Source organism: Gopherus evgoodei, chromosome 4 (assembly GCF_007399415.2).
Source record: "Gopherus evgoodei ecotype Sinaloan lineage chromosome 4, rGopEvg1_v1.p, whole genome shotgun sequence".
Classification (NCBI taxonomy): domain Eukaryota; kingdom Metazoa; phylum Chordata; order Testudines; family Testudinidae; genus Gopherus; species Gopherus evgoodei.
The window spans coordinates 44951727-44976561 of NC_044325.1; the positions used below are offsets into that span (position 1 = coordinate 44951727).

Genomic DNA, 24835 nt, shown 5'->3' on the forward strand with positions numbered 1-24835 from the left:
AGTGGGGACGGATGGAAACACCATCCCTGGGAATGGGGTGTGGAAACTGCCTGTGCAGATTTGGGGCAGAGGACGCTAGATATTTGCCACATTGCTAACATGAAAGGTCAGCAGAGCGAAGAGGCGTGTGATCTCCAGGGAGTGGCAAGAACGAGAGAATGTGCTTAGGAATATTCTTCCCATGTCCATCCAGTAAAATTCAAGGAGCTTTGCTAGCTACAATATTTCACTAGAGCCAGATAGCTGAAATTGTGAGGCCCTGGTGAGCCAGGGAGATGATTAAATCCAAGCTTTCCACTCAGCAAGTATCTCAACCCTGAGTCAGGACACCTCACCAGAGCTAAGAGGATTTTGGCTAGACCTCAGCACGCTGTCAGAAATACCTTCACAGCCAGACACATGCGCATACAATAAAACACAACGTTGTCGCCAACAAGCAGCCAAAACAAGGTTCTATCATGCAGTGTAAATGGGACCTTAACAGGGTTCCAGTGCCATTGAGGACATAATGAAGGTGTCATCTCACTGCAAGATAGACCCATGTTTCAGCCAAGCCTGTCAACGTGTCTATATCAGGAAAGCAGGACCTTTAGACACCCTAACTCAGGAAATACAGTTGTTTCCTTACAGCAATGCTGAGTCAGCCTGTATTACACATGTAGAATTTTCAAGTACAGCAGGAGCATGTTCCATGGTGAAAAAAAAACTAGCATTATGGTTGAGAAAGAATTGTGGCTGAAAGCTGAAGCATCCTTGTGCTCATACTTAAAAATATGGTCTATTGATATAAATTATTTGTCATACAATAGAAGAAATTGGAATTTTTTTACAAAACCTGCTGTAGAATAAATTTCAATGCACTCCACATAGTCTTTAGATTTGGCATGAATTGTAAGTTTCACGGATATCTACAAAACAGGCCAAGTTTGAACGAAATCAGTTCTACTATTTTGGAATCATGCATGTTCAAATTTTTTGTTTGATGAAAAAAATTCTTAACATAATTCTGAACAGATGTTGCTTTAAAACTTTGTTGAAAATTTCATTGCTGAGCCGAGACCCAGCATGGAAAATTTTACCCATAAAAGGCATTTGTTTCAGAAAGCAACAAATCAGAGTGTAAGCAAACTATAAAAGAAAGATCAGAATGGATGCTCGAAGCCAGCCTCATCTATACGCTGGGGCGCTACCTGCACCCACTATAATATGGCATGGGTAACATTAGCTAGTTGACACTGCTATGGGACCCTAATGCAAGATGATTGTGATGGCTTCAGACTCTGTGTGCTTGTAACAAAAGCAAGTCACAAGTAGAGATCTGGACGTCTGCCATAGCATTTAAAGAGAAGGGGACATTTGGTCCAAAAGTCTCAAGAGCAGTGGAATACAGAAAGCTAAACAAACAGCTAATTTCAGATGTGAATTGATGCTGGATGGGATAGCAGTGAAAGGACTAACAGTGCTGGTGGCATAGTTATTCTGGAGGGTGAAGCATTCACACTGCCAGTCAATTTAACTCCCACTGAAAAAGAACTTCCAGCTGCAAAGCCACTCCATGTAAGTGGCAAGGTGCATTGATAGAAGATGATTTGTGTGTGGCCACAAGGCAGTTCTTGCTGGAATAAGCAAAGACACACTGTACAGCTCTTGGATAGACCACTGCTAGGAGTGTGGTTCAGTTCTGAAAAGCAACTATGTATAGATGGCCCCTTCTCACTCCACAGAGCCCCTCCCCTCCTCTGTGAGTAGCAGAGTCAGAGATGATTATTTCAACTGCAAAACACACACACACACACACACACACTTTTCAGCTTTATGTTCCTACGACCACTGCGGAGCCAAGAGAGCTATCTCGGAGGAGCTGGCTTCTAGTCCTCTTTCATCAATAGAATCCTTTACTCCATTGAAATTAATCAATCAATCAATCTCCTCCTTCCATGAAAAGGCACCGTCTGGCCTTTGCTCTAGATACTCACTGGCACATTTTAAAAATAGACCACTCAAGCAACCCCTCTTTGCCCCACAGTTAACATGCAGCCACCCACCAGCTGGAAACATAGGCAACATCTTTCCATTTCCCACCAGAGTACTCCCAGTGCCTCCCAGACAGGAAAAACAAAAGGAGCTCTGCTGGGTCAATAAATGAGGTCTATCCCAGATGTGGGGTGGGGGAATGAGCCCCAAAGATGAGTGACCCTCACCAAAAACACTCTGCCAGCTTCCCACTCTCTCACAGAGGAGGCCAATCTGTTAACCTGTGCAAACCCATAGGTCACAGTGGGGTTACACAGGGATCACAGAGGGCAGCATTGGGCCTGCAGCACCTTTCTTTAAGGATGTCATGTGAAAAAGAAAGAGCCCAAATGCAGTTTGCTGAACTGGCAGCTAGAAAAAAACATTTTAGTTGCAAAGTGAACCCGTTTGGTATAGGCATCACAAAGACATGACAACCATGAACCCTCCACCAGGCCACCTGGCAGAGTGGAGCCACAGTTTAATTTATGCATTTCCTGACATGCACATTCAGAAGTGTGACTGTAATTTGGGGACAATCCAGCAGTTCGCTCTTTATTTAACCATTTAATAATTGTTGCTTGCTCCAATTCTGTAGCCCATCTGAAGTAACCAGATTCTTAAGTGTCATCCCCCAACCTCCCTCCCCCATGCCATTCATTAACCCTCTTCTAGTGTAGGTTGCCAAGCTGCAGATAAAAGGCTGCAAGCCCTCTACACCCAAACTCAATTTAAAATCCCAGCCACAGACCTTACTGCAAACTTCCCAAATACATGAGATCAAGGCTTCAAATGAAAATAGCCCCATGAGAGGTTTGTACACCCACTCCAGCCTCTTTTTTGGAACTGTCCCAGAAGACAAACCCCACCACCAGGCAGAAGAACCAGGCTTTGTACTGGTCTGGACATCAGAGCTTTAGGAACATTGGCAGGATTTTCTTGGACTTTGCTCTGCACCTCTGCTGCACAGGGCCATGTGTAAGTGCAGAGTGCCCAGTGCTGCATAGGACAGGGAATATGTGAGGAACCCCTATCCTGCATTGATGAGATACTGCTGCACAACTGCAAGGTTACTGGTACCTAATGTCAGGAATGAGGCCTATGATGGGAGTGTGCAGCTCAGCACTCCATCAGCATGAAGAGGACCGTACTTAACCCAGATCTCCTTAGACTCACCAGTGTTCTGCCCCACCCCTTTTCTATCCTGTGCTCTCGCAGGGAAGGGACCAGGCATGCAGGCGACTTGAGTCTCACAAGCACTCAGGCTGAAATAGGGTGACCAGATAGCAAGGGCGAAAAATCGGGTCAAAGAGTGAGGGTAATAGGCACCTATATAAGACAAAGCCCCAAATATTACTACTCTCCTTATAAAATTGGGACATCTGGTCACCCTTGGCTGACGGCTTACCCTTGACCTGCACCCACCTATGGTCTCTGCCTACACTTGCACTGGAGCACAACCACCTGATGCTCCCTGCTGCGCACCATGCAACAGCTCAATGTTACCAATATACTATCTCAGGCTTGAACAATGGTCTTTGCCAGCTCAGTTTGTTTGCTGCACACCACTGAGCAAATACATGCACAAAACACCTTCAAACATCATGAGCAGGACAGATACTGTTTTGGGGCGGGCAGCCAGGCACAGCAGAGGGTTCAAACAGCAAGAGAACAGCAAAGCATTAAACATCCCTAGGCAGCAGCTGAGAAGCCACTTCTAGCAAAGGGCTGGAATTACAGAGGAAAAAAAGCAGAGAGCTTTATGATTTACAGTTACTCTTCTAACAAAAGGCACCAACCCAATGGCTCCATTATTGCCAAACTCTTTAATATTTCATTTGATTGGCATCATCTCTCTGCACTGTCAGGAACAGCTCTCCGACTCAATCCCAGACAGCACCTCCTGCTGGGGAGGCTGGACAGTGACATTTAAATAACTCCTTAGCCAAGAGGCTGTACAATATTCCTCTCCCCAGCGAATTCTACTGTGAGTAAATGTGCTATCTGCTCTGAAAAGACTAGAGTTTTGCCTTGGAACACCCACCCCACTAGTCCCTAAGCTCCAGCTACCCAAGCAGCCTCAGCTTCAGTCTTCATTCTTCTCAGGACCATCCCCACAAGCTCAAGCCCCATCTCTTCTCTCCTCCTTCCCACCCTGTCTTCTCCCCACCCAGTCTCTGTACCCCAAACACCCCAATGACTCCAGCTGTTGGCACTAGCTGATGCTGCTCCCCAAGGCAGTGCATTTGTTTGGTGCCAGTGCCACTCCTGTGAGCAATTAGATAAGCAGATTAGTGTGATTCTCCTACCTTTGTATGAGAGCTACTGAACGGGGATGGGAAGTGATGGTGTTAAGGCTACAAGCTACATTCCATAATCCGCAATGTGACTGCTGTCCTGGAGTCTCTGTAACAACAGCCACAGGTCATGATCCCAGAAAAGGGGACACAAGCAAGAGAGAGAGACAGAAAAGTCATTCATTCATGGAGAAGGAGGAAACCAATCAAACACCCAGCTGCATGGAGAGCAAGTCGGGTACTTGGCAAAGCTCCTGAAAATACTATAGAATCTTCTGTTGAAAAATCTTTAGCTCAAAGCTCTCCAGGAGGCAATAAATGTGAGCAACATTTCAGCCTCCCCTCTTCTGATGGATGCTTCCATTTTAACCCATCGAGTGTGAGTTAGATCAAAATCTGCTCAAGTGGGGACTTAAAGTATTTGCATATTTGACCAGACTCCCATTTAGTCCATTTATTTTACTGAGAGACCAGCTAGCCCAGGCTATACAACCAACAGGAGGAAGTTTATGGACTGGGAGTTATTAAATCCGTGCAGAAAACTTCTCTTTGTTATGACACTGTTTGTTATAGACCCAGCCTCTTATTCCTGCCCTGCTCCACTTGCTTGGGAAATCCCTAAGTCATAAAGTTCATGCAAAGAAGCCAGACAGAGGTCAGAGCTGTAGGAGAGTCTCTCGGAGGCCTCCAATGAGAGCAGCTCCTGGACGGTTTTGATATTTACCCTGAATTACTCCATGTTTGAAGACCCTTCACCACCAGCATATCCCACCAGTTCTTAATGCGTTTAGTTCCTGGGTCTGCCTGACAGTTCCACAGGAGGGGAGGATGAGTCCTATTGAAATAGCAGCTGTGCCTCCTTCTCTTTGTTTTAACACCTCCTGGATGAGGACCCACAATTTTATTTTAGATTTTCACAAAATGTTCCATTAGTTTATCTGACCTGAGCACAGGCCCGTAATTCATTTGGAAAGAGACCTTGTGGCTAATAACAGAAAGGGGCCTTGTCAGTAGTCTTCACATCTGCTGCCTAAAAGATTGGATATTTCAGGCTCTTGCCACAGCTTCTTTTTGAGCAAGAGGCTGCAGCACTAGCACCTTTCACTGCAGCCCAGTTGCATTACGGATTTACAGATGAAATTTGACACAAGATTAATACATCTTTGGCACTAGAGCTGGAAGATCCATCTCCTTGGAGACCTAGGCTACGTCTTCACTACCCATCTTATCGGCAGGTAGCAATCGATTGCTCGGGGATCGATATATCGCGTCTCATCTAGACGCAATATATCAATCCCCGAACGCGCTTATATAGATTCTGGAACTCCACCAACCCCAACGGAGTTGCGGAGTTGACATGGGGAGCCACGAACATCGATCCCGCGCCATGAGGACGGTGAGTAATTCGATCTTAGATACTTCGACTTCAGCTACATTATTCACATAGCTGAAGTTGCATATCTGAGATCGATTTTCCCCTGTAGTGTAGACCAGCCCCTAGTCTCTGCTAATCCAACATTCCGGCCTCAGTGACCAAGGGAGCTTTAGAAAGCCCTGGGGCAGGATCAATTCAGACAATTTTGTACCTGTAGCGACCAGCTGTATTCTACAACCAAGCTAAACAGTGTTAGTGATTTTCCAGGCTTTCCTGTGTGCATTACTATGCTGGGGAGTTCAATGCTTCACAGTCCCTTAATCCATGCTGTTTGCCATATTGGGGTTCATCTCCCCAGAAAGCTTATTGGATTCAACAAATGGGGGAGGTTACCTGCTGTGGCACAGGTTAAACAAGGGACCCCCAGGTGAATACACTGGAGGGCCCCACATGGGATGGATTTGATGGCCGTTTTTCACCCCTGCTCCGGGATTACATTTGGAGGGTTTGCGTATTTTGTCCAGTATGTTTTATGCTTGTGCCGAGCTATTTCTATAAAAGGTATTTTATTTAAAATACACCTTCCTGGACTGACGGTTGGAGCAGGGTGGCCATGAGGTCTCTTGGAGCTGCTGGTCTCTCCAGATCGGCGCTGTTAGAGATTATCTGGTGGAAGGCGGCACTGTCTTCCAAAAAGGTAAAATTCGATACAGCAGGGAGTTTATCTTATGCATTTTGCCAGCCTCGGACACAGACTGCTTCAGGAGCGCTGGGTGGACGTCTCTGCTTACGTCCTGGAAGAGGAGCCCAGAGCCAGTAAGGACAACAACCAACCCCTCTAAGGGGGAAACATTGAGATTATCAAACAGTGGTTAATTCACCAAAGGCCTCTTCTCTTACACATGCAGCTGCATTAACTGCACAGAGCATGGGAGCATGTGCCCAGCATATAGGAGCATAGACAGGAGCTCTGCAGCCACATCTAGTGGGCTGAGCAAAGGGCTGGGAGCCAGGATGACCAGAATTCTGATTCTAGCTATGCCACTGATCCCTGCTGCAGCCTGGGACAAGACATCATCTTTCTATGACTCACTTTCCTCAACTGCAAAATGGGGCTACAATCAATTACCCAGCTTTTCAGGGGGCTGTGAGGATGTTTGCACAATGCTTTAAACATGGACCTATCTATGGCAATGCTAAGTTTTAACTCCCTCTCGGCAGACACAGCAGGGGTTGTGCATCTCTCTTCCCCCATCTCCCTCATCTATCCCTAGCCATTAATGTAAAAAACAGGACACGTGCCTAGCTCTGCAGGCTTCCTGGAGGCCAATGTTCAGTGACACCCAATGAGAGCAGCTCAGAATATCCACAAACCGCCATACCTGACAGGGCTGAGATCACAGCCATGGGGCTGCAAATACCAGCAAGGAACTTTCCCTTGCCAGGTCGACTGCCAATCACGGGAACAACAGAAGAGAGTCATGATTATTATGGTACTAACCCAGAGACAGAGATTCCAACAGGTGGGGAGAGGACAGAGCAGGGGTCACCCTAAGCTCATAGTAGGGATAGAGCCAGAGGTCAAAGGGGGTTTACTCACTGTCTGTTCACCGTCCATATTGGCCTGCTGTCTCCGGAGATCGGCCTTAATGAACACTGAGAGGTAGAGGGAAGAGGAGAGCCATAAGGACACAACAGAGGACACAAGCAAGTCTCACAGAACTCAGGAGTTACACAGGGGTAGCAAAGGGTTCAAGGAGACACTGGGGGACCAGCAGAGGATCCACCGTTCTGAATGAGGAAGACAGGACTTCCACAGCAGTCAGGCAGCAGAGGGAGGTCCTGGCCCAGCCATGAGGGAGCCTCCTCTGGCTGAGTCCCCAGCCAGGAGCATGGATAGGGGACAGCAGTGGGAAAGCTCACACCACTGGGACCTTCAGCCAGTGACGCAGACCGGCTGCCACAACAAGGAAACAGGAGCAGCACAGCAGGGCGCTGCTGTTCTGGAGCTTGCTCAGCTGGAGCAGCCCGGCAGGCGCTGCAGTAGGGGAACTGCCTTCACTCCACATGCCAAGTCCCACAGTTCACAGTCAGGTGGGGAATCTCTGGGGGAGCTGGTTTACCAGTTATGAAAGTCCCCAGGAGTAGGAAGGAACAAAGAAAGAGGTTTCCCGCCTGCGTCCCAAAGCGATTGATGATCTTCCCTTGGGCAATGGTGAAAATGATCCCGAAAACCTTTAAACACAAAAGTAAGGAATGGAATGGCGCTAACTATACTGTCCTTGCCTGGCCACCATCCCTCAGCCTCTCCCCTCACCCTTTGCCCCTGATTCACCAGGTAAAGGCAGCTTACTAAACAGTTTGCTAGGTCTAATAAGGACTTAGAACCCTCACACACTTGCAGCCGTTCGTCCATTCAGCTGAAGCTAGGTTAGAAACAAGGGCTGAATTTGGATGATGTGCCTCCTTCTGGCTAGGGGAAGGACAACAGAGTCTGCTGGCTGGAATCCCCTGTCACCCAAGGAGTGGGGGATCCTAGACTGCTGGGAGTGATAGTGCAAAGGGGCAGGGAGCTCCAGCATCCTGAAGGACCTTTCTGGGACAAGGGAGGGGGTGGAGGCCACTGAAGTTGAAGATTAAATTCCAGTTTTGACAGCAATAAAATAAGAAAACAAAGGTTTGGGACTGAAGCATGGCCTCTCTCTGGAGCATCAGGTGCTCTCTGTGACAGAGCAGGATACTGCACTGGATTGGCCAATGGTATGAACTGTATCCCTGTGGAACAGGAATCCTCCTGGGCCTAGCAGGGCATTCTAGCAGTGCTGGGCACGGTATGGGGGAGAACGTACCTGTGCTGATACATTAAGGAGGCCTGAAGACGTTCCTTCTGACTCTGGGTACGTTAACTCTGCCGCAAACTCAAAACCCAGCGGTAGGTACCCGGTCATGAAGAATCTGCACAGCAGTACACAGAAAAGGAAAAAGTCAGCAGCTGGTGGAGGGAAAAGTGGGGAAAGGACTATGTGGCTCTGATCCCTGTTTCCTCCTAACCTCAGTGACTGCACAAGACTGGTCTCACAACATTCCATCCCTCCAGCCACCTGATGCACTGACCACATGGCCATGGTCGGGACTCTAGTCCCAACCCACAAATGTTTGTGCCTGCAGCCGTAGTGCAGAAGGCCAGGCCTGCAGGGGCAGGGAGAAGAGAGGCATGGGGGGAAGGGAGCCACCTATTGCTGCCAGGAAGCAGGGTCAGCCAGTGTCATCGGAGTCAGAATGTTAATGCTAGTTTGTAAAGTAAAAGCCTGGAAGAGACTTAGATGGGATGCCGCCCAGCCGAGGGCTATTTTAGAAACCCAGCTGTCACCATGGTTCTCAATCCTTCTCTCCAATGTCTGGAAGGAGCCTGGCAGAGTGTTCAGAGCCAGCTGGGGCAGGGAGGAGTAGTAGGGGCTGCTATACACATCCCTCAGCTCTCCCAGTCAGAGGCTCCAGGAGAGACTTGGGGAGAATACAACACCTTATCCTCCTCCCAGGGAAGAGCTATATAGAGCCTGCCCCACCCTGGCCCCTGCTGCTTCTGGGCTGTGACACCTCTGCCTTCCCTTCTATGCCACTGCAGGGGCCAGAGGGAAGGGGTGTTTCCAGATTAATGTGGGAGAAAGCAGAAAGCCTGGGCTAAATTGGGCAGTCTCTATGCCTTCCTAGGGTTGGCTCCCACTCGGGAGGGAGAATAAGTCCTGTGGAAAGCAGACTGCATGTGAACTTACCCCAGCACGCCTGCAGTCACAAAGACCACCCAGAGGTGGCCTAGGCTCAGGGTGAAGGTATAGGCTACCAAGCCCCCCAGAGACATGATGTAAACCACCAGCGTCGTCTTCCTGAAAGACAAGGCACAGTCAGGAACAGGCCTTTTAGCTTTCATTCAATGTTCTTCTCTAGCCCTTCCCATCCAAGGATCTCAATGCACTTTCCACATGCTAGCAAGGGAAGCTTCACAACCCTCTACCTCCGTGGGAGGAAGAGGAACAACAGCTTCCCTGTCGCATCAACAGGGAAAACTGAGCCAACAGAGAGGAAAGGGACTCAGCTCAAGGTCACTCAGTAAGTCAGTGGCGGAACCAATAATGGAACCCAGGAGTCCTGACTCCCCTGTATCCAGAGGTGAAAGTAAGCCAGTACGGTCTGGTACAGCGTTCCGGCAAGAGCCAGTACGCCGTGGCAGACTGCACCGGTTTCCGCAGCCAGGATTAAAAGGGCTCTGGCCTCCCCGCAGCGGTGGGGAGCTCCGAGCCCTTTAAATCCCACCCGCAGCTCCGGCGGCTGGGCTGGGGCCAGGATTTAAAGGGCTCGGAGCTCCCCGCAGCCACGAGAGCTCTGGGCCCTTTAAATCCCGGCCCCAGCCTGGCAAGGCTCGGGGCTCCCTGCAGCCGCAGGAGTCCCGAGCCCTTTAAATCCCAGCTGGAGCTGCGATGGGGATTTAAAGGGCCCAAAGCCCCAGGCTCTTTAATTTGCCTGTGAGCCCCAGGGCTCCCGGCCACCTCTGCAGCTGGGAGCCCCGGGTTGATTTAAAGGCCCTGGGGCTCCCAGCCACAATCGGTGCCCCAGGGCCTTTAAATCTTGACAGGCCCTGCCTCCTCTGGTTGAGGCCATGCCTTTTCCAGATGAGGCCATGCCCCCCCCTCAGGACTCCGGTAGTACCGGTAAGTCCTGTAAGATACTTTCACCCCTGCCTGTATCCCAATGGTGCAAGACTGTCACGGAGTCACTGGGCAATGCTCTGGAACTGCTCCCCACCAAGCCAGTCAGGACTTTGGGGAGTCTCCTCTCCCTTGGAGCAGACTTGTTCAGGGCAAGATGCTCACACGGGCTTCACCTCCTGGGTCTCTCCTTGGAGCATTCAGCATCCTCTGCCCCTCCGTGCGCTTCCCAGGCGAGCCCGCCCCAGCAGGGTCCTGGGGAAGCCACAGGGTCCTGTGCCCCCACTTTGCAGTTAGATGTTGACTCTCAGCCAGCCAGTAAAACAGAGGTTTATTTGATGACAGGAACAGGGTCTAAAACAGAGCTTGTTGATACAGCAAACCGGACCCCTCGGCCGGGTCCATTCTGGGGGAGCAGTAAGCCAAACCCCCATGTCTGCACTTCACTCCTCGTCCCCAGCCAGCTCTAGACTAACCACCCCCTCCAGCCCCTCCTCCTCCGCTCAGCTACTTTCCCGGGCCAGGAGGTCACCTGATCTCTGTCTCCAACACCTTCAGTTGTCACCTTTGCAGAGAAGGGGCCCAGGCCATCAGCTGCTAGGAGACAGAGTGCCAGGCATTTAGGTGCACTTGCCCCTTCCTCTGCAGCAATCACACACCCTTATTCCACCACCTAGATACTTAAGAACTGCAGAGGGGACACTGAGGCACCAACACAGTATTCAGAGCAAACATTAAGAACTTTCCCAGTTCGTCACAAAGACCAAATGGAGGATTCCTTTGTTTGGGAAGAACATCTCTTCTGTAGAGAAAGAAATTGAGGCAACCTGGAAGATGAGGAATAAGCCCAGGTTCTACCAGCCTATACACAGAGATCACTTCCCCCACCTACCAGCTGCTTAGCAGCCCAGAGCACCACAGCACAATCGTTACAATAGAGAGTGAAGGTGAATTCTGTATCCAAACTGAAACTGATGGAAGTAAAAGAATGATCAGGGTTAATTTAAAAAAAAATTGGATTTACAGAACAAACATTTTAAAAAACTATTTTTATTTTAAATCAGATTTTTTATTCACATGCTGCTAGTTCTTTACCTTCTTCCCATTTTATTGCTACAGTAGATGCTCTGTACTTGCTTCTATAATATCTTCATTGTTAGTTCTCATTTTGCATAGAGATTTTTTCTAATAAAAAGCTTCACATTTAAAATGTTAATCTTTGCTGAAAAACCAAGCCCAGGGCCTCATCAAAACCCTTACTGTAAGATCACCTCATGCTCAAACACAAAAGTGATAAGCAAATCGCCTTTACTATATTTGCAACCAAACACCCACATTCTGATATACTGAACTGCCACAAGTCAAGAAAAGTGAAATGCTTCAGTAGTCACCATCCTTTTTCGATGACGAGCCACGGAGGACCATGGCGGCGGACGAGCATCTGCCAAAATGCCAACAAGCGTCGTTCTCCAGAGGCGTTCAGCAGCATTTTGGTGGGTGCTCGTCCGCTGGCCAGAATGCAGGAGCACTTAGACACCCCAACGGGCGCCATGGTGCCTGTGGGCACCGCGTTTGGGACCCCAAGACTAGGCTATACTCCATTGGGATTTGAACACTTTGAAGTCAGTGGGACTCTTGCTCCTACATCACTTAAGTGCCTAAATACAAGCTATGGAACTTTAGGCTCCTAGTTTTGAAAGTTTTGGCTGGTATGTATAAAAAAGTTCACAATATCTTTGTTTAATAGGCAGAAAACAATGAAAAGTTATTTAGTCTAACACCAAAGCAATTTTGTTTTGAAGTGACAAAGATTTTATGTCCCTATGAGATTTTTTTAAATTACAATTACAATTTTAGCTCCTGGTGCTCCAAACACTTATGTGCATGTTTAACTGTAAGCACCAACCATTATTAAAGTCAATGGGACTGTTCACGTGAGTCAAGTTATGCGCCTGCTTAAGTATCTGCAGGATCAGGGCCTTCATTTTCAGTATTTGGGGTTTTGCATATATTAGTTTTGTAAAATTTAAGCAAGACCCCTGCCAGTAGGGGCATTTAAAAACAAAAACAGCATTTATAATTCAGTTAATTCTAATTTTAGATTAAAAATTAAAAGTGTGGGGGAATGGGGCTCAGCAGGTGGAGTCTGGGTGCGGCGGGGGGGATCAGTGGGGGGGTCTTGGTGCAGGGATAGTGGGGCTTGGCGGGATGGGAGTCCAGATGCAGCTGGTTGAGGGTCAGTGGTGTGGAAGCTCAGGTGCAGGTGCATGGGGGTGGGGTTCATCAGGGTGGGGGTTTGAGTGCAGGGGACTGAGCGGGGTGGGAGGTCTGGTTGCAGGGGTGAGAGTCTGGATGCAGGGATGAGGGTGCAGGGGGGAAGGGCTTGGTGGGGTCCAGATGCAGGGGGGATGGGGCTCAGCAGGGAGGGCTGGGTGCAGGGGGGGTCTGGGTATGGTGGGGTCTGGATGCATGGAGGTTGAACGGACCGGGAAGCAGGTCCCCAAATAGTGACCCCTCCCGCTGTGGCTGACGAGCTGTGGAGGCAAGAAGCAGGAAGGGGAGGGGATGTGGAGCCAGGGAAGGTTTCTGGAGATGGGTCTTACCCTGTCCTTGCCAATCTGTGCAGGGGAAGTGCACTCTTCTCCACTCCCAGTCCAGCTGGGATTAGCATCTGAGCCCGCTGCAGGGTAGGAGCCACCAGGTGGGGCTGGGTGCAGGGGGTAAGGCTCAGCAGGATGGGGTGTCGGGTGTAGGATTCTGGCTGGGCGGGGGGGGGGGGGTCTGACCCAGCACTGGCTCCAGGCATTTCAACAACCCCACCCTTGCAGTGATCTACCTCTTCCCCTGCTGTTCCAGGCACCTGAAACACAAGACCCCGCTGTTGGGGAGGGGCACATGACCACTCTTGCAGCTTCCCTTTGCTTCCCTGTTATATAGTCATTTTTCTGCAGGGTAACAAAGAAATCTGTGAATTCTGCGCATGCACAGTGGGACAGAATTCTCCCAGGAGTAAGCCACTGGCCTCCCACTATCTAAGTCCCCCCAGCCAGAAACTTGAGGGTGCAGAGAGGTTTCTGTTTTCCGCCACAGACTGTATCTGACTACAGATGAAATTACACACAACGCAGTGAACACATACCACACTGACCCACCCTTGGAACCAAGCTAGAGGCCAAAATGTGTTATTTTGAGAGCTGGCATGGTCTCTCTGCACTCTGAGAAGCTGCCAAAGCTTTTCATTGCTGACAGACCACATTCAATGAGAGCACAAACCTGGAGCTAACTCACAGACCCCCCTGACAGACAGGAGGAGAGAATGCGTGGCCATTCCATTCCTGGCTAAGGGAGACAGGGAAGCGGACCTAGTGGCATTAGTCTTTCATGCAAATTCAAAGGTAAATAACACACTTTGAGTGCTGCCCTTCCCTACTTTGATAAGAGGAAGGAGAAGTTCACTCTTTTCACTCAGCTTGGCAGTTTTGTTACCTGATTCTCATGGCCCAGCCTTTGGGGCCATGACACTGTATGACCCCCAAGCCTTCCAGCCCCCATCACTGAAGCATTTGACCTCTTGGGACTGGTAATTTAAAAAACAGGCTTTTTCAGAATTTTAAATTTATTCTCAGTGGAAAGGTTCTGTTAATGTTTGCTGTTTTACAGAAACCCCTATGAACAGCCTGAACCAGCCCAATTTCCTGGCAGTGCCCTCCTCACTCTAGGCTATGTTTATCCTACCATCTCCCTAAAGTTAGTCAGCAGGGTTGCGCCAGAGATTAATTTAGCCCATTCAGTGCACACACCATGCTGCCAATCCCAGCGCTGCCAAAACACGCTCATTCTGCCCCTTCCATGCGACCACAGCCCTCTGAACAAACGGGGGACTGTTTTCACACTGCTGCGAACGGACTCCCAGCTCCTACTGTGCAGCCACAAATCCCTTACACTGTGACCTCTGTGCAGCAATATAGCTCCATTTGGGAGAGTCGGGAATGTCACATGCCATAGCTGTGCCAGTCTGGGCCATGTTGTCAGCATGACAGAGTTGTTAGGGACTGCAAATTACAGAGCAGCAAAAATGCAGTTAGTTGATAGCGTGTGTTCCCACCTCCTAGGGCTACAGTAGCCACAGCTGCCAAAAGAAAGGCACATTAACCCAGCCCAGCTGCACACAGCCACCAGACACAGCAGTAAGTGACTGGCCGACACATCTAGTGATCATTTGCTCCTGCTTTTCTCCCTGCTTCCCGATTCCCCCATAAGTCCTCATCTGCCATCTTAGGGTTGGCCCAAAAGGTCAGTTTCTGCTCTAGACTTGGTCCCTGGACGTGCCAGTACCCATGGCTGGAGCTACAGCTGGGGATACCCAAACAAGCTGTGGGCCCTAAACATACTCACCTAGGGGTAGCTGGCCCTGGGAAGCTTTCCCTTACTGTGGATAGCCTATGCTACCAGAGCCAGAATAAATGCTGTGGTGGGTCCTAGAACGGAAAGGTCATGGAAGCACCCTTCTTCCCATCTCCTACTATTAGAATAAAGCCCTTTCGTACTCTGGCATGCAAGGAAAGCAGGTTAGCACCACCTTAACAAAACCCACTGGTGGCTGGTATACAGGAGCTCACTGTAACCAGGCCAGTCAACGCTCATTGCAAAAAGATTGAGTGAACTAGGGCAGCAGAGACTCCCACCAAGAAAGATCTGGCCCCTGGGAAAGCTCCCAGTCTAAAGCTGCAGGCAATAAAGGGGCCTTTAGCTGGACATTCACAGATGACAGCATGTGCTGCCAAGTATCCCCATAAGTACCAAACCCTAATCTGACCCCAACTCCCACCCCCACCGCTCCATCTGCCTCTGCCTTCAATAAAGTGTCACATACACACACGCACACACACAAAGTGCCTTTGGGCACAGGACTCAATGGACCTCTCACTAAGTAGAACAGAGCCTCTCAGATACTGGTTTGTGAGGCAGAGAACAGGTCTGGTACTATAGGATTCCTCCAACGCTGGGAACTATCTCAGCCTTGACAAAGCAGCCGTGGGCCATTTCTGCTCCTTCCTTCTCAGGGTGCTAAGAACCTGACCAGAGCCATGAAGGGGCTGAACACCACACTGCTCTCTCTCAGCTTCTGGACACAAGACAAGACAGAAAGAAAGTCAGACACGGAAGTCTGCCTCACTCTGTTTCCCTCAGAGAAATGCACCCTCAACTCACCCCCTTCCTCCCAAAGAGAAGGGGCTCCAGATCCCTGCTCTCCCACCTAGCCTCCCCCAAAGAAATCCCCCACACACCGACAATTCATATCCTAACCCTAGCCTTCCCTGCCTATGCAGGTTGCTCTGGCCCTGCTCCAGCTCCCAAAAAGCAGCTCTTCTCCTTTCAGCTCCTTCTGTACAGCCCTTGACAAGACAGCTCTGTGGTAAGCTCTAATCTGGTGGAAGCAGGTGTTTGTCTCTCCACACACAAATAAACTCCACCCTCATGATAGGCCAGACCCAAACCCATTAATCCCTAAACACAAACACCAGAAATAAACCAGAGGCACACAGGAATCCTGGAGAAGTAACTCCATTACCAGTTCTTGTAATAAAGGAATGAGTAGCTCCAGAACCAAAAAGTGTGGCTGGTATCTCCTGGGCTCAGGAAACTTCCAAAATGAGCTCCAAATTCTTGCTTTTACTGCAGGATGATTGGATTTGTGGGAACACAGTTGTTCTCCCCCACCCCGCTGCCCCAGACCTGAGGAAGAGCTCTGTAACAAGCTTGAAAGCTTGCCTCTCTTACCAACAGAAGTCGGTCCAATAAAATATATTACTTCACCCACCTTGTCAAGCCACTGGAAGGCAGAGCTGCCTCCCCTGGGGTTTGCCTTCCATGTGGCAGAGAGTAGGATGGAGTTGTGGAGACACAAGTGTAAGGGACTTACTTGTAGGTTTTGGTTTTATCCAACCAGATGCCAGAGAGCAGAGCTCCAGCCATGCCAGACACTACAATGGTGAGTCCAATTCTTCCAGCATTCACCTCCTCCCCCTATGGGAAGACACACATCAACACAGGAACTAGCTAATGGCCAACAGCAAGTGGGGATGGATGGCTAAAAGGGCCTCAGAGGAGGAGATACTAAAGACCTTTCAAAGCTTGCTGTCCAGTACTGGTCTTTGGTTCAGCTTGTTCAGGATTTACCAGGAATGTAGGAGCAGCAAAGAGTCCTGTGGCACCTTATAGACTAACAGACATATTGGAGCACGAGTTTCATGGGTGAATATCCACGTCGTCGGATGCAATGGGTATTCACCCATGAAAGCTCATGCTCCAATACATCTGTTAGTCCGGAAGGTGCCACAGGACTCTCTGCTGCTTTTACAGATCCAGACTAACATGGCTACCCCTCTGATACAGGAATGTAGGGTAACCCCAGGGAAAAGATGTTCCCAGGTATCCCAGTCCTGGCCTTTCCCAGCAGGAGGTGCTTTAGGGAAAGTTACTGAAGCCCTAGCTATGGAGCACTCCCTTCTCCTCCATGGGAAGGCAATGTTGTGAAAGGTGCAGGAGCAATGACTATCAAGAGGCTCCCAGCTGGTAGTGCTGTAGGGCAGCAGTTCTCAAGCGGTGGTCCATGGCCTTCTGGGGGGTCCATGAGCCGATTTCAGGGAGTCTGCGAGCCCGAGCCCTGGCGCCCCACAGGGCAAAGCCCAGAACCCCTAGGTGCAGTTTGGGAGGGTACGAGGGGCTTTGCCCCCACAAACTGCAGTGCTGTAACCAGACTGGGACAGGCTGGGAGCGGCTACACACTCCTACTTTCTCCTCTCCCCTCTGCCCCCTGACCAGGTTGGAGGTGGGAAGCTGGAGACGGGCAGTGCAAGGCAGCTGCTGCTCTGGCTGGTGCCATGAAGCGGTGGGCCCTGGTGCTGGCCCATCTCCTGCTGCTGCTAGTGCCTGGGGCTGCGTCTGCTCCTCAGCTCCCAGCCCCCTTTGATTGCTCCTGCAGCAGGTAAGAGCAGCCCTGTTGGAGGGACCCAGCTCCAGGGCCAACACAGCCTTCAGGGAGCAGCAACCACACTGCCCCTAGCTACTCCTCTGCCTGCGCCCTTTGCTACACCCCTCTCTGCACACAGCTCCTAGTTATCCCCTCCCCACACCCTGAGCAGTTTTCATACTTTTTGAGCTGAGTTATAATTTTTGGGTGCATTCCCCTGCAATCCTGGGTGGCCTGCGGAGGTGAGTCAGGGGTAGGAGTTGGTGCTCCCTCCCTGGACCCCACTGTGCACAGCTGGCCTAAGTCCCGCCGGGTCCCACCCTCTTCCCCAAAACAGAAGTCAAACTATGTCTATGCCTGACGCCTGCCCAGCAGCCGGAGACTCGAGCCCTGGCGCCCCTCAGGGCAGAAGCCCAGACACCCTCCCACACCTCATGCCCTGAAGTTTCTATAGCATGTTGGAGGGGTGCTCAGAAAGAAAAAGGCTGGGGAATGGGGCACAAGCAGTGACTGAGTGAGTTATAAGAAGAAAGCACAACTGATTATGGTATAGAGGCATAGCCGCTGGTGGAGCTCACTAGCCCAATTCTTTTCCAGAAGAAAATGCTGTAAGGAACAGGGACAGGAGCGATGGCTGCTGCAGAGGAAGTGCACAGTAGCTCCAATACCAAACTCTCCCAGCAGGAGGTGCTGTTGCATCGGGCTCTATACAAACTTTCTTTTGACAGCAATGCTGTAGGAGAGCACATAGCAGGTACTTACTGGATAGTTCTGGATCACCATGCGGTTCAGCAGAGTGGACAGGGCATAGAAGCAACCAGTGTTCAAACCTGAGAGGTGAATAAAAACACAGCACATTCACAGCCTGCCATTCTCCTGCTGGGTGAAGAAAGATTGGAGATATCGTGACCAGATGTCCTGATTTTATAGGGACAGTCCCGATATTTGGGGCTTTTTCGTATATAGGCTCCTATTGCCTCCCACCCCCATCCCGATTTTTCACACTTGCCCTCTGGTCACCCTAGTTGGATACCTAGAGAGGGCTCCACTGAGTGTGGATGTTCTAATCCAGAGACCCAGAAGAGACCCAGGCATCAGGCACTGAGAATGTGGGCACGGTGTTTTACAACGGGGCTGGGGAGTCTGCAGAACAGCTGGCTGCCTTGGCCATGTCAGCTAGCAGAGGAGCTACAAATGGAGGGAAGGCAAGGGGCTGCTGGGCTGGCCAAATTGAGCTCTCTCTCAGCTCAGTGGGTGGGCTGAACCCTGCAGTCTCAGAGTTGCTCCTTATCTGAGTGCAGGGAGATCACAAACATTTTTAGAGCTGATCGGGGACCCAATGGGTCCAGGCCCCAGCACCTCCTCCCTCTAGTGCAATCACTCTTCTCTACCCAGTGGATGGCGCAGCTCACAAATGAGCTCTCCTGACCTCCACGTCCTGCCCTAGCATGACAGCTGCAGAAGACTGGCCTGGGCTATGTTGGGGTCTGTAAGCTGCTCACAGCTGTAAGCTGACTCATTCTTGACTGACCTCATTTACCACCTACTCCACCAGGCCAAGAGAGAACTCTACTCACCCAGATTAGTGCTGGGTTGGCAGCGCCTCCCTTGAGGAGCTCAGATCCAATTAACATTGCAATACCAAGGCCAGTGACCTAGTGTGAGCTGGAAGAGATGTCCCAGCTGGAGGCTTCCTCACAATGGGGAACTGGCTCACTCCCCCCAGCAACAGCCAGCAGGAAGTGGCTCTTCTGGCCAAGAAGTCCTAGTAACTGAGTAGGAGCTAAGCAGCTTGCTGAGCAGTAACAGCACCTTCTCAAGTTACTATGGGCTCGTGTAGTTGGAAAAGTATGATCAGTCACACACAAAGATCACTGAAGTCTTAAAGAGATGGTAATGCCAGTATAACCCTACCCCCGTGTGGACACTTTATTCCACTACAAGGGTTGCTTTGCTTTAGCTTAAACCCCTTCCCAAGGGACACAAATGACACCAAAAAAACCACCCTTACACCAGAATAAAAGTGTCCATACAGGGGGTCATAGCAGTATTATTCTACTGATATAAATTCTCACCGTAAGTGATGCTGAAAAAGCTTTCCCATGTGGACAAGACCCATAAAGGTCAATTCAATCCTCTTCTCAGAAAGTCATTCACATTTGCAGCTGGTTTCTCTTTAAGGCTTCAGTGATCACTGTGATGGTGGGTGGGGATCATAGGTTCCACCAGTCACAGCCCACACATCCCTGTGCTCAGGATAAACAAAGTTTAAGGTCTCTGTGTTGAGACATCTGCAATCCTTAAAGTGCAAAATTCCCACATCCCCGTCCTTTCTCTCTCTTTCTCTCAAAGCCTGAGTGAACACAGCAGGAAGCACTCCAGGGTACAGTAGAAAGGAGCCGTATAGTAGTCCGAGCACAGGATGCGGAGACAGGCTAATCCCAGCTCTGACACTGACTCCACCTCTGCGACCTGCAGCAAGTCACTTCCCCTTCCCGTGCTTCAGTTTCCCCCAACAGCAGAATGGCAACACCGTCACCACACACATCAACGTTTATGAAGCTCTTTGACAGTGAAAAGCCTTGAGTGGTGCAGCAGCAGCAGCTGGAGTGGAGTTCACACCTCCCTCATGTCCAGCCTCTACCAACACATTGAACTAGGCCATGGTGATGAGTGTGATACAGGGATCTAGCTAGAGTAGAATATATCCAGCAGACAGACATGCATGGCCCAAGGGAGACTGAGCCAGATTGAATGTCATAAACTCCTGAGAGGTGCAGCAGCAAAGGAGGGGATCAGCATCTTATCAGTTCCTGACATGCTCTCTGAACAGGAAACACCCATCCCATTCACTCCAAAAACCACCTAGTACAATAGTGAGTTCCAGGTGGTCAGTGACCTCCAGAGAGATAAGATAGGAGGGACACCAGGGAAAACTCTTCAATGGGAGCCGGCAGCAGGAACACACACCCCAGTGTTGAACCTTGATCTTCACAAGATTTGGCCCTGGCAGGAATGCACAGAGGAACCTGGTGAGGCTGTTGGCCCACTTCACCCCCACCACTCTGGAACACAGAGTTTACTAAGGAACACTTCACTGGTAGGAAGAAGGAACATGAAAGGTCAGCACATGTCCTCTACCTACTGTTGTTTCAGTTCTAAGCTACATGTCAAACAATGTATGTTCACCTATGGAATATCTACACACGAGTGATGCATTTATACCAACCTAAACCCTGGGGTAGACAGCAGGGCTGCCCGGGGGGGGCAAGAGGGGCAATTTGCCACAGGCCCTGGGCTCCGCAGGGGCCCCCACGAGAGTTTTTCGGGGCCCCTGGAGCGGGGTCCTTCACTCGCTCGGGGGCCTCAGAAAACTCTTGCGGGGCTGGGCCCCAGAGCTTCTTCCGCTGCTGGTCTTCGCTGGCGGGGGAGTTCTTCCGCTCCGGGGCAGAAGGACCCCCGCCATCGCATTACCGCTGAAGTGGGATCTGCCGCCGAAGTGCAACCCGGTCTTCGGCGGTAATTCTGTGGCGGGGGGCCCTTCCGTTCAGGGACCCGCCGCCGAAGTGCCCTGAAGACCCACAGCGGGGACCCCCCGCCACCGAATTACCGCCGAAGAGCGGGCTGCACTTCAGCGGCGGGTCCCGCTTTGGCAGTAATTCACCGGCGGGGGGCCCCTGCCGCAGGTCTTCAGGGCACTTCAACAGCGGGTCCCAGAACGGAAGGGCCCCCCGCCGCCGGACAGGGCTGGCTCTAGACATTTCGCCGCACGGGGGGCCCCCTGCCGCTTGCCGGTCCCACGGCTCCGGTGGACCTCCCGCAGGCGTGCCTGCAGATTCTCCACCGGAGCCGCGGGACCAGCGGACCCTCCGCAGGCACGCCTGCGGGAGGTCCACTGGAGCCGCCTGCCACCGATGGCCCCAGGCCCCCGGAATCCTCTGGGCAGCCCTAGTAGACAGCACTATCTTAACAGGAGGGCTTCACCCATCAACATAGCTACCACCTCTCAGGGAGGTGGAGTACTCTCTGATCAGCGTAGGTAGCGTCTTCACTAAGTGCTAGAGTGGCGCAGCTGCACCCATGCACTGCTGCAGCACTGTAAGTGCAGACAAGCCCTCAGACCTGCACAAAGCACTTCATTGCTTTCGGGCCCTCTAAGTCTCAGTTACTTTATCTTTGTTGTTAGGGAACTGAAAGTCAAGGGTGAGTCAGGCAAAGCCAAGTGAGCAGAGGAGGGAAAAAAACAAACAAACAAACAAAACAAAAAACCACCACCACAAGCCAGGAGGAAGAGAAGTTGAAGTCGAAGCCACTAAACAGCCTTTTCAGATCCCCCAGTGACTCTAAAGGGAGGAATTATCCCAGGAGGATCAGATTCTAAAGAAACTCTTCACACTGAGAGGCCCTTCTCAGCACTAGCACTGGGTCACTAATTAGTAACTAATCCCTTCCCCTTCTTCACACTTACACCCACACAGTTTGATGAGCACATTAAGAACAGACCTTCAGCCAGCATCTGTATCGGATTTTCTCAGGGCTTGTCTACATCAGAAAGTTGCAGCGCTGGTGAGGGAGTTACAGCGCTGCAACTTTGAAGGTGTACACATCTGCAGGGCACCACCAGCGCTGCAACTCCCTGTTTGCAGCGCTGGCCGTACTCCCGTTTTGTCTCGGGTGTAGAGGATCCAGCGCTGGTGATCCAGCGCTGGTAATCCAATGTAGACAGTTACCAGCGCTTTTCTTGACCTCCGTGGAAGGAGGAAGCCTCTGGTAATCAAGCTGGTTTCCTTTCCCGGTTTGCTCTCTCGGTCCCGGAGCCACCCAGCAAACCGCAGGGAAGGAGACCTGCTTGCTCGGGGTTCCGGGACCGAGAGAGCAAACCGGGAAAGGAGACCAGCTTCGCCGCGGTTTGCTCTCGCGTTCCCGGAGCCACCCAGCAAACCGCAGGGAAGGAGACCTGCTTGCTCGGGGTTCCGGGACCGAGAGAGCAAACCGGGAACGCCGCGGTTTGCTCTCTCGGTCCCGGAGCCACCCAGCAAACCGCAGGGAAGGAGACCTGCTTGCTCGGGGTTCTGGGACCGAGAGAGCAAACCGGGAAAGGAAACCAGCTTCGCCGCGGTTTGCTCTCTCGGTCCCGGAACCCCGAGCAAGCAGGTCTCCTTCCCTGCAGTTTGCTGGGTGGCTCCGGGACCGAGAGAGCAAACCGCGGCGTTCCCGGTTTGCTCTCTGGGTCCCGGAACCCCGAGCAAGCAGGTCTCCTTCCCTGCGGTTTGCTGGCTGGCTCCGGGACCGAGAGAGCAAACCGCGGCGTTCCCGGTTTGCTCTCTCGGTCCCGGAACCCCGAGCAAGCAGGTCTCCTTCCCTGCGGTTTGCTGGCTGGCTCCGGGACCGAGAGAGCAAACCGCGGCGTTCCCGGTTTGCTCTCTCGGTCCCGGAACCCCGAGCAAGCAGGTCTCCTTCCCTGCGGTTTGCTGGGTGGCTCCGGGACCGAGAGAGCAAACCGCGGCGAAGCTGGTTTCCTTTCCCGGTTTGCTCTCTCGTCCCGGAACCCCCCTTGAAGCCGCCCAACAGCGCTGCAGTGTAGCCACATCTAACACCACTTGCAGCGCTGGTTGCTGTAAGTGTGGCCACTCTGCAGCGCTGGCCCTATACAGCTGTACTAATACAGCTGTAACAACCAGCGCTGCAAAATTTTAGATGTAGACATGGCCTCAGAGGGCATCAGACAGAACAATCCTGGGACTGTCTCCAGCTCCTCGCTATGAAGCTAGGGGGCAGCTGGATGGGAGAGGGGAAGAGAAGGTGCAGTAGGGGACTGAGTGATCTGGGAAACCTAATGGCACGGCAGGAGTAACCTGGGAGATCTGAGGGTCACTTACAGAAAGCTCTACTGCACCCCTCAGGGAGAAAGGACTAAATGACTTAATAGGCCTTTTGCAGCTCCAAAGCGAACATCACACTGTCCCCAGGCCTTGTTAATCACTCAGGGCTTGGCTACACTGGAAAGTTGGAGCCCTGGTGGTGGGTTTACAGCGCTGCAACTTAGTAACTATCCACACCTGCAAGGCACATCCAGCGCTGCAACTCCCTGGCTGCAGCACTGGCTGTACACCTGGTCTGCTTGGGGTATAATGATTGCAGCGCTGGTGCTGCAGTGCTGCTCAATTGTGCCCACCAAAAGCACTGTTATTGGCTTCCAGGGTATTAGGAGGTATCCCAGAATACCTGTTCAGCCACTCTGCTCATCAGTTCGCACTCTACTGCCCTGGCCTCAGGTGACCCACCCTTTAAATGCCCCAGGAATTTTAAAAATCCCCTTCCTGTTTGCTCAGCCAGGTGTGGAGTGCAATCAATCAGTGACCATGCCTCCATGCCCCAAACGAGCCCCAGCATGGAGCAATGGCGAGTTGATAGACCTCATCAGTGTTTTTGGTGAGGAAGCTGTGCAGTCACAGCTGTGCTCCAGCCGTAGGAATTATGATACCTATGGGCAGATATCAAAGGCCATGCTAGAAAGGGGCCATGACCGGGAGGCAGTGCAGTGCAGGGTTAAAGTAAAGGAGCTGCGGAGTGCCTATTGCAAAGCCCGCGAGGGAAACCGCCGCTCAGGTGCTGCCCCCACGACCTGCCGTTTTTACAAGGAGCTGGACGCGATACTTGGGGGTGACCCCACTGCCAATCCGAGGACCACGATGGACAGTTCAGAGCAGGGAGGAAACAGAGAGTGAGGGTACTGGGGTGGGGGGAGACACCCCAGAGTCCCAGGAAGCATGCAGCCAGGAGCTCTTCTCAAGCCAGAAGGAAGCTAGCCAGTCGCAGCAGCTGGAACTTGTTGGTGAAGAAGAAGCAGAGGAGCGGGTTCCTGGTAAGCAGCTTTTATTTTCATGATGGAAATGTTTCGGGGGGGTAGGGCTGCATGCATGCCTAGATGTGGAATAGCCCATTGATGTGGTCTATCACGTCACGGTAATCAGCCTCTGTAATCTCTTCAAAAGTTTCTGCCAGAGTGTGTGCAATGCGCTTGTGCAAGTTTATAGGAAGAGCCACTGTGGTTCTTGTCTCAGTCAGGCTAACGCATCCATGCCACTGTGCCGCGAGGGGTAGGGGGACCACTGCTGCACACAGGCAAGCTGCATAGGGGCCAGGGCGGAATCTGCATTGCTGTAGAAGACCCTCCCTTGCTTCCCAGGTAACCCGCAGCAGTGAGATATCTTCCAGGATTAACTCCTGTGGAAAATGTAGGGATAGTGTTCAGTGCAGGTCCCCCCCGCAGCTCTCTGCTTTCCCCAATGCACAGAAACCCCAGTGCAGCCCTGAACCAATCAGTTCCCCTTCCCAGGTGAGCCGCGGCAGCAAGATGGCTTCCAGGATTTATTAACTCCTGCACTCATTCCCCCTTACTCACCATGTCTTCGCTGCTGTGGGCTCTCTGTGCTCTGTTTGGTATGTGGAAAGTATGCTACAGTGAGACTCT

General features: G+C 51.3%; 1 protein-coding gene across 4 annotated transcripts in view; it reads right to left on the bottom strand.

The window, feature by feature from the left end:
* Window positions 1–24835, bottom strand: part of FLVCR2 (feline leukemia virus subgroup C cellular receptor family member 2) — a 58478-nt gene that overhangs the window by 5119 nt on the left and 28524 nt on the right. The window contains exons 4-11 of one of the 4 annotated variants that reach the window (XR_003999967.1): window positions 18124–18191; window positions 16312–16415; window positions 9459–9569; window positions 8535–8640; window positions 7809–7920; window positions 7286–7341; window positions 6267–6479; window positions 4376–4419 (exon numbers count right to left, since the gene is read on the bottom strand). Coding sequence is in view for 2 of the 4 variants with exons in the window: in XM_030559101.1 (XP_030414961.1) it covers window positions 6348–6479; window positions 7286–7341; window positions 7809–7920; window positions 8535–8640; window positions 9459–9569; window positions 16312–16415; window positions 18124–18191 (689 nt within the window). In the remaining 2 variants the exon portion in view is untranslated. Of the gene's footprint in view, window positions 1–4322; window positions 4420–5740; window positions 6480–7285; window positions 7342–7808; window positions 7921–8534; window positions 8641–9458; window positions 9570–16311; window positions 16416–18123; window positions 18192–24835 lie in introns of those variants that run through there. The other 3 variants (XR_003999968.1, XM_030559101.1, XM_030559102.1) reach the window with 3 other exon arrangements.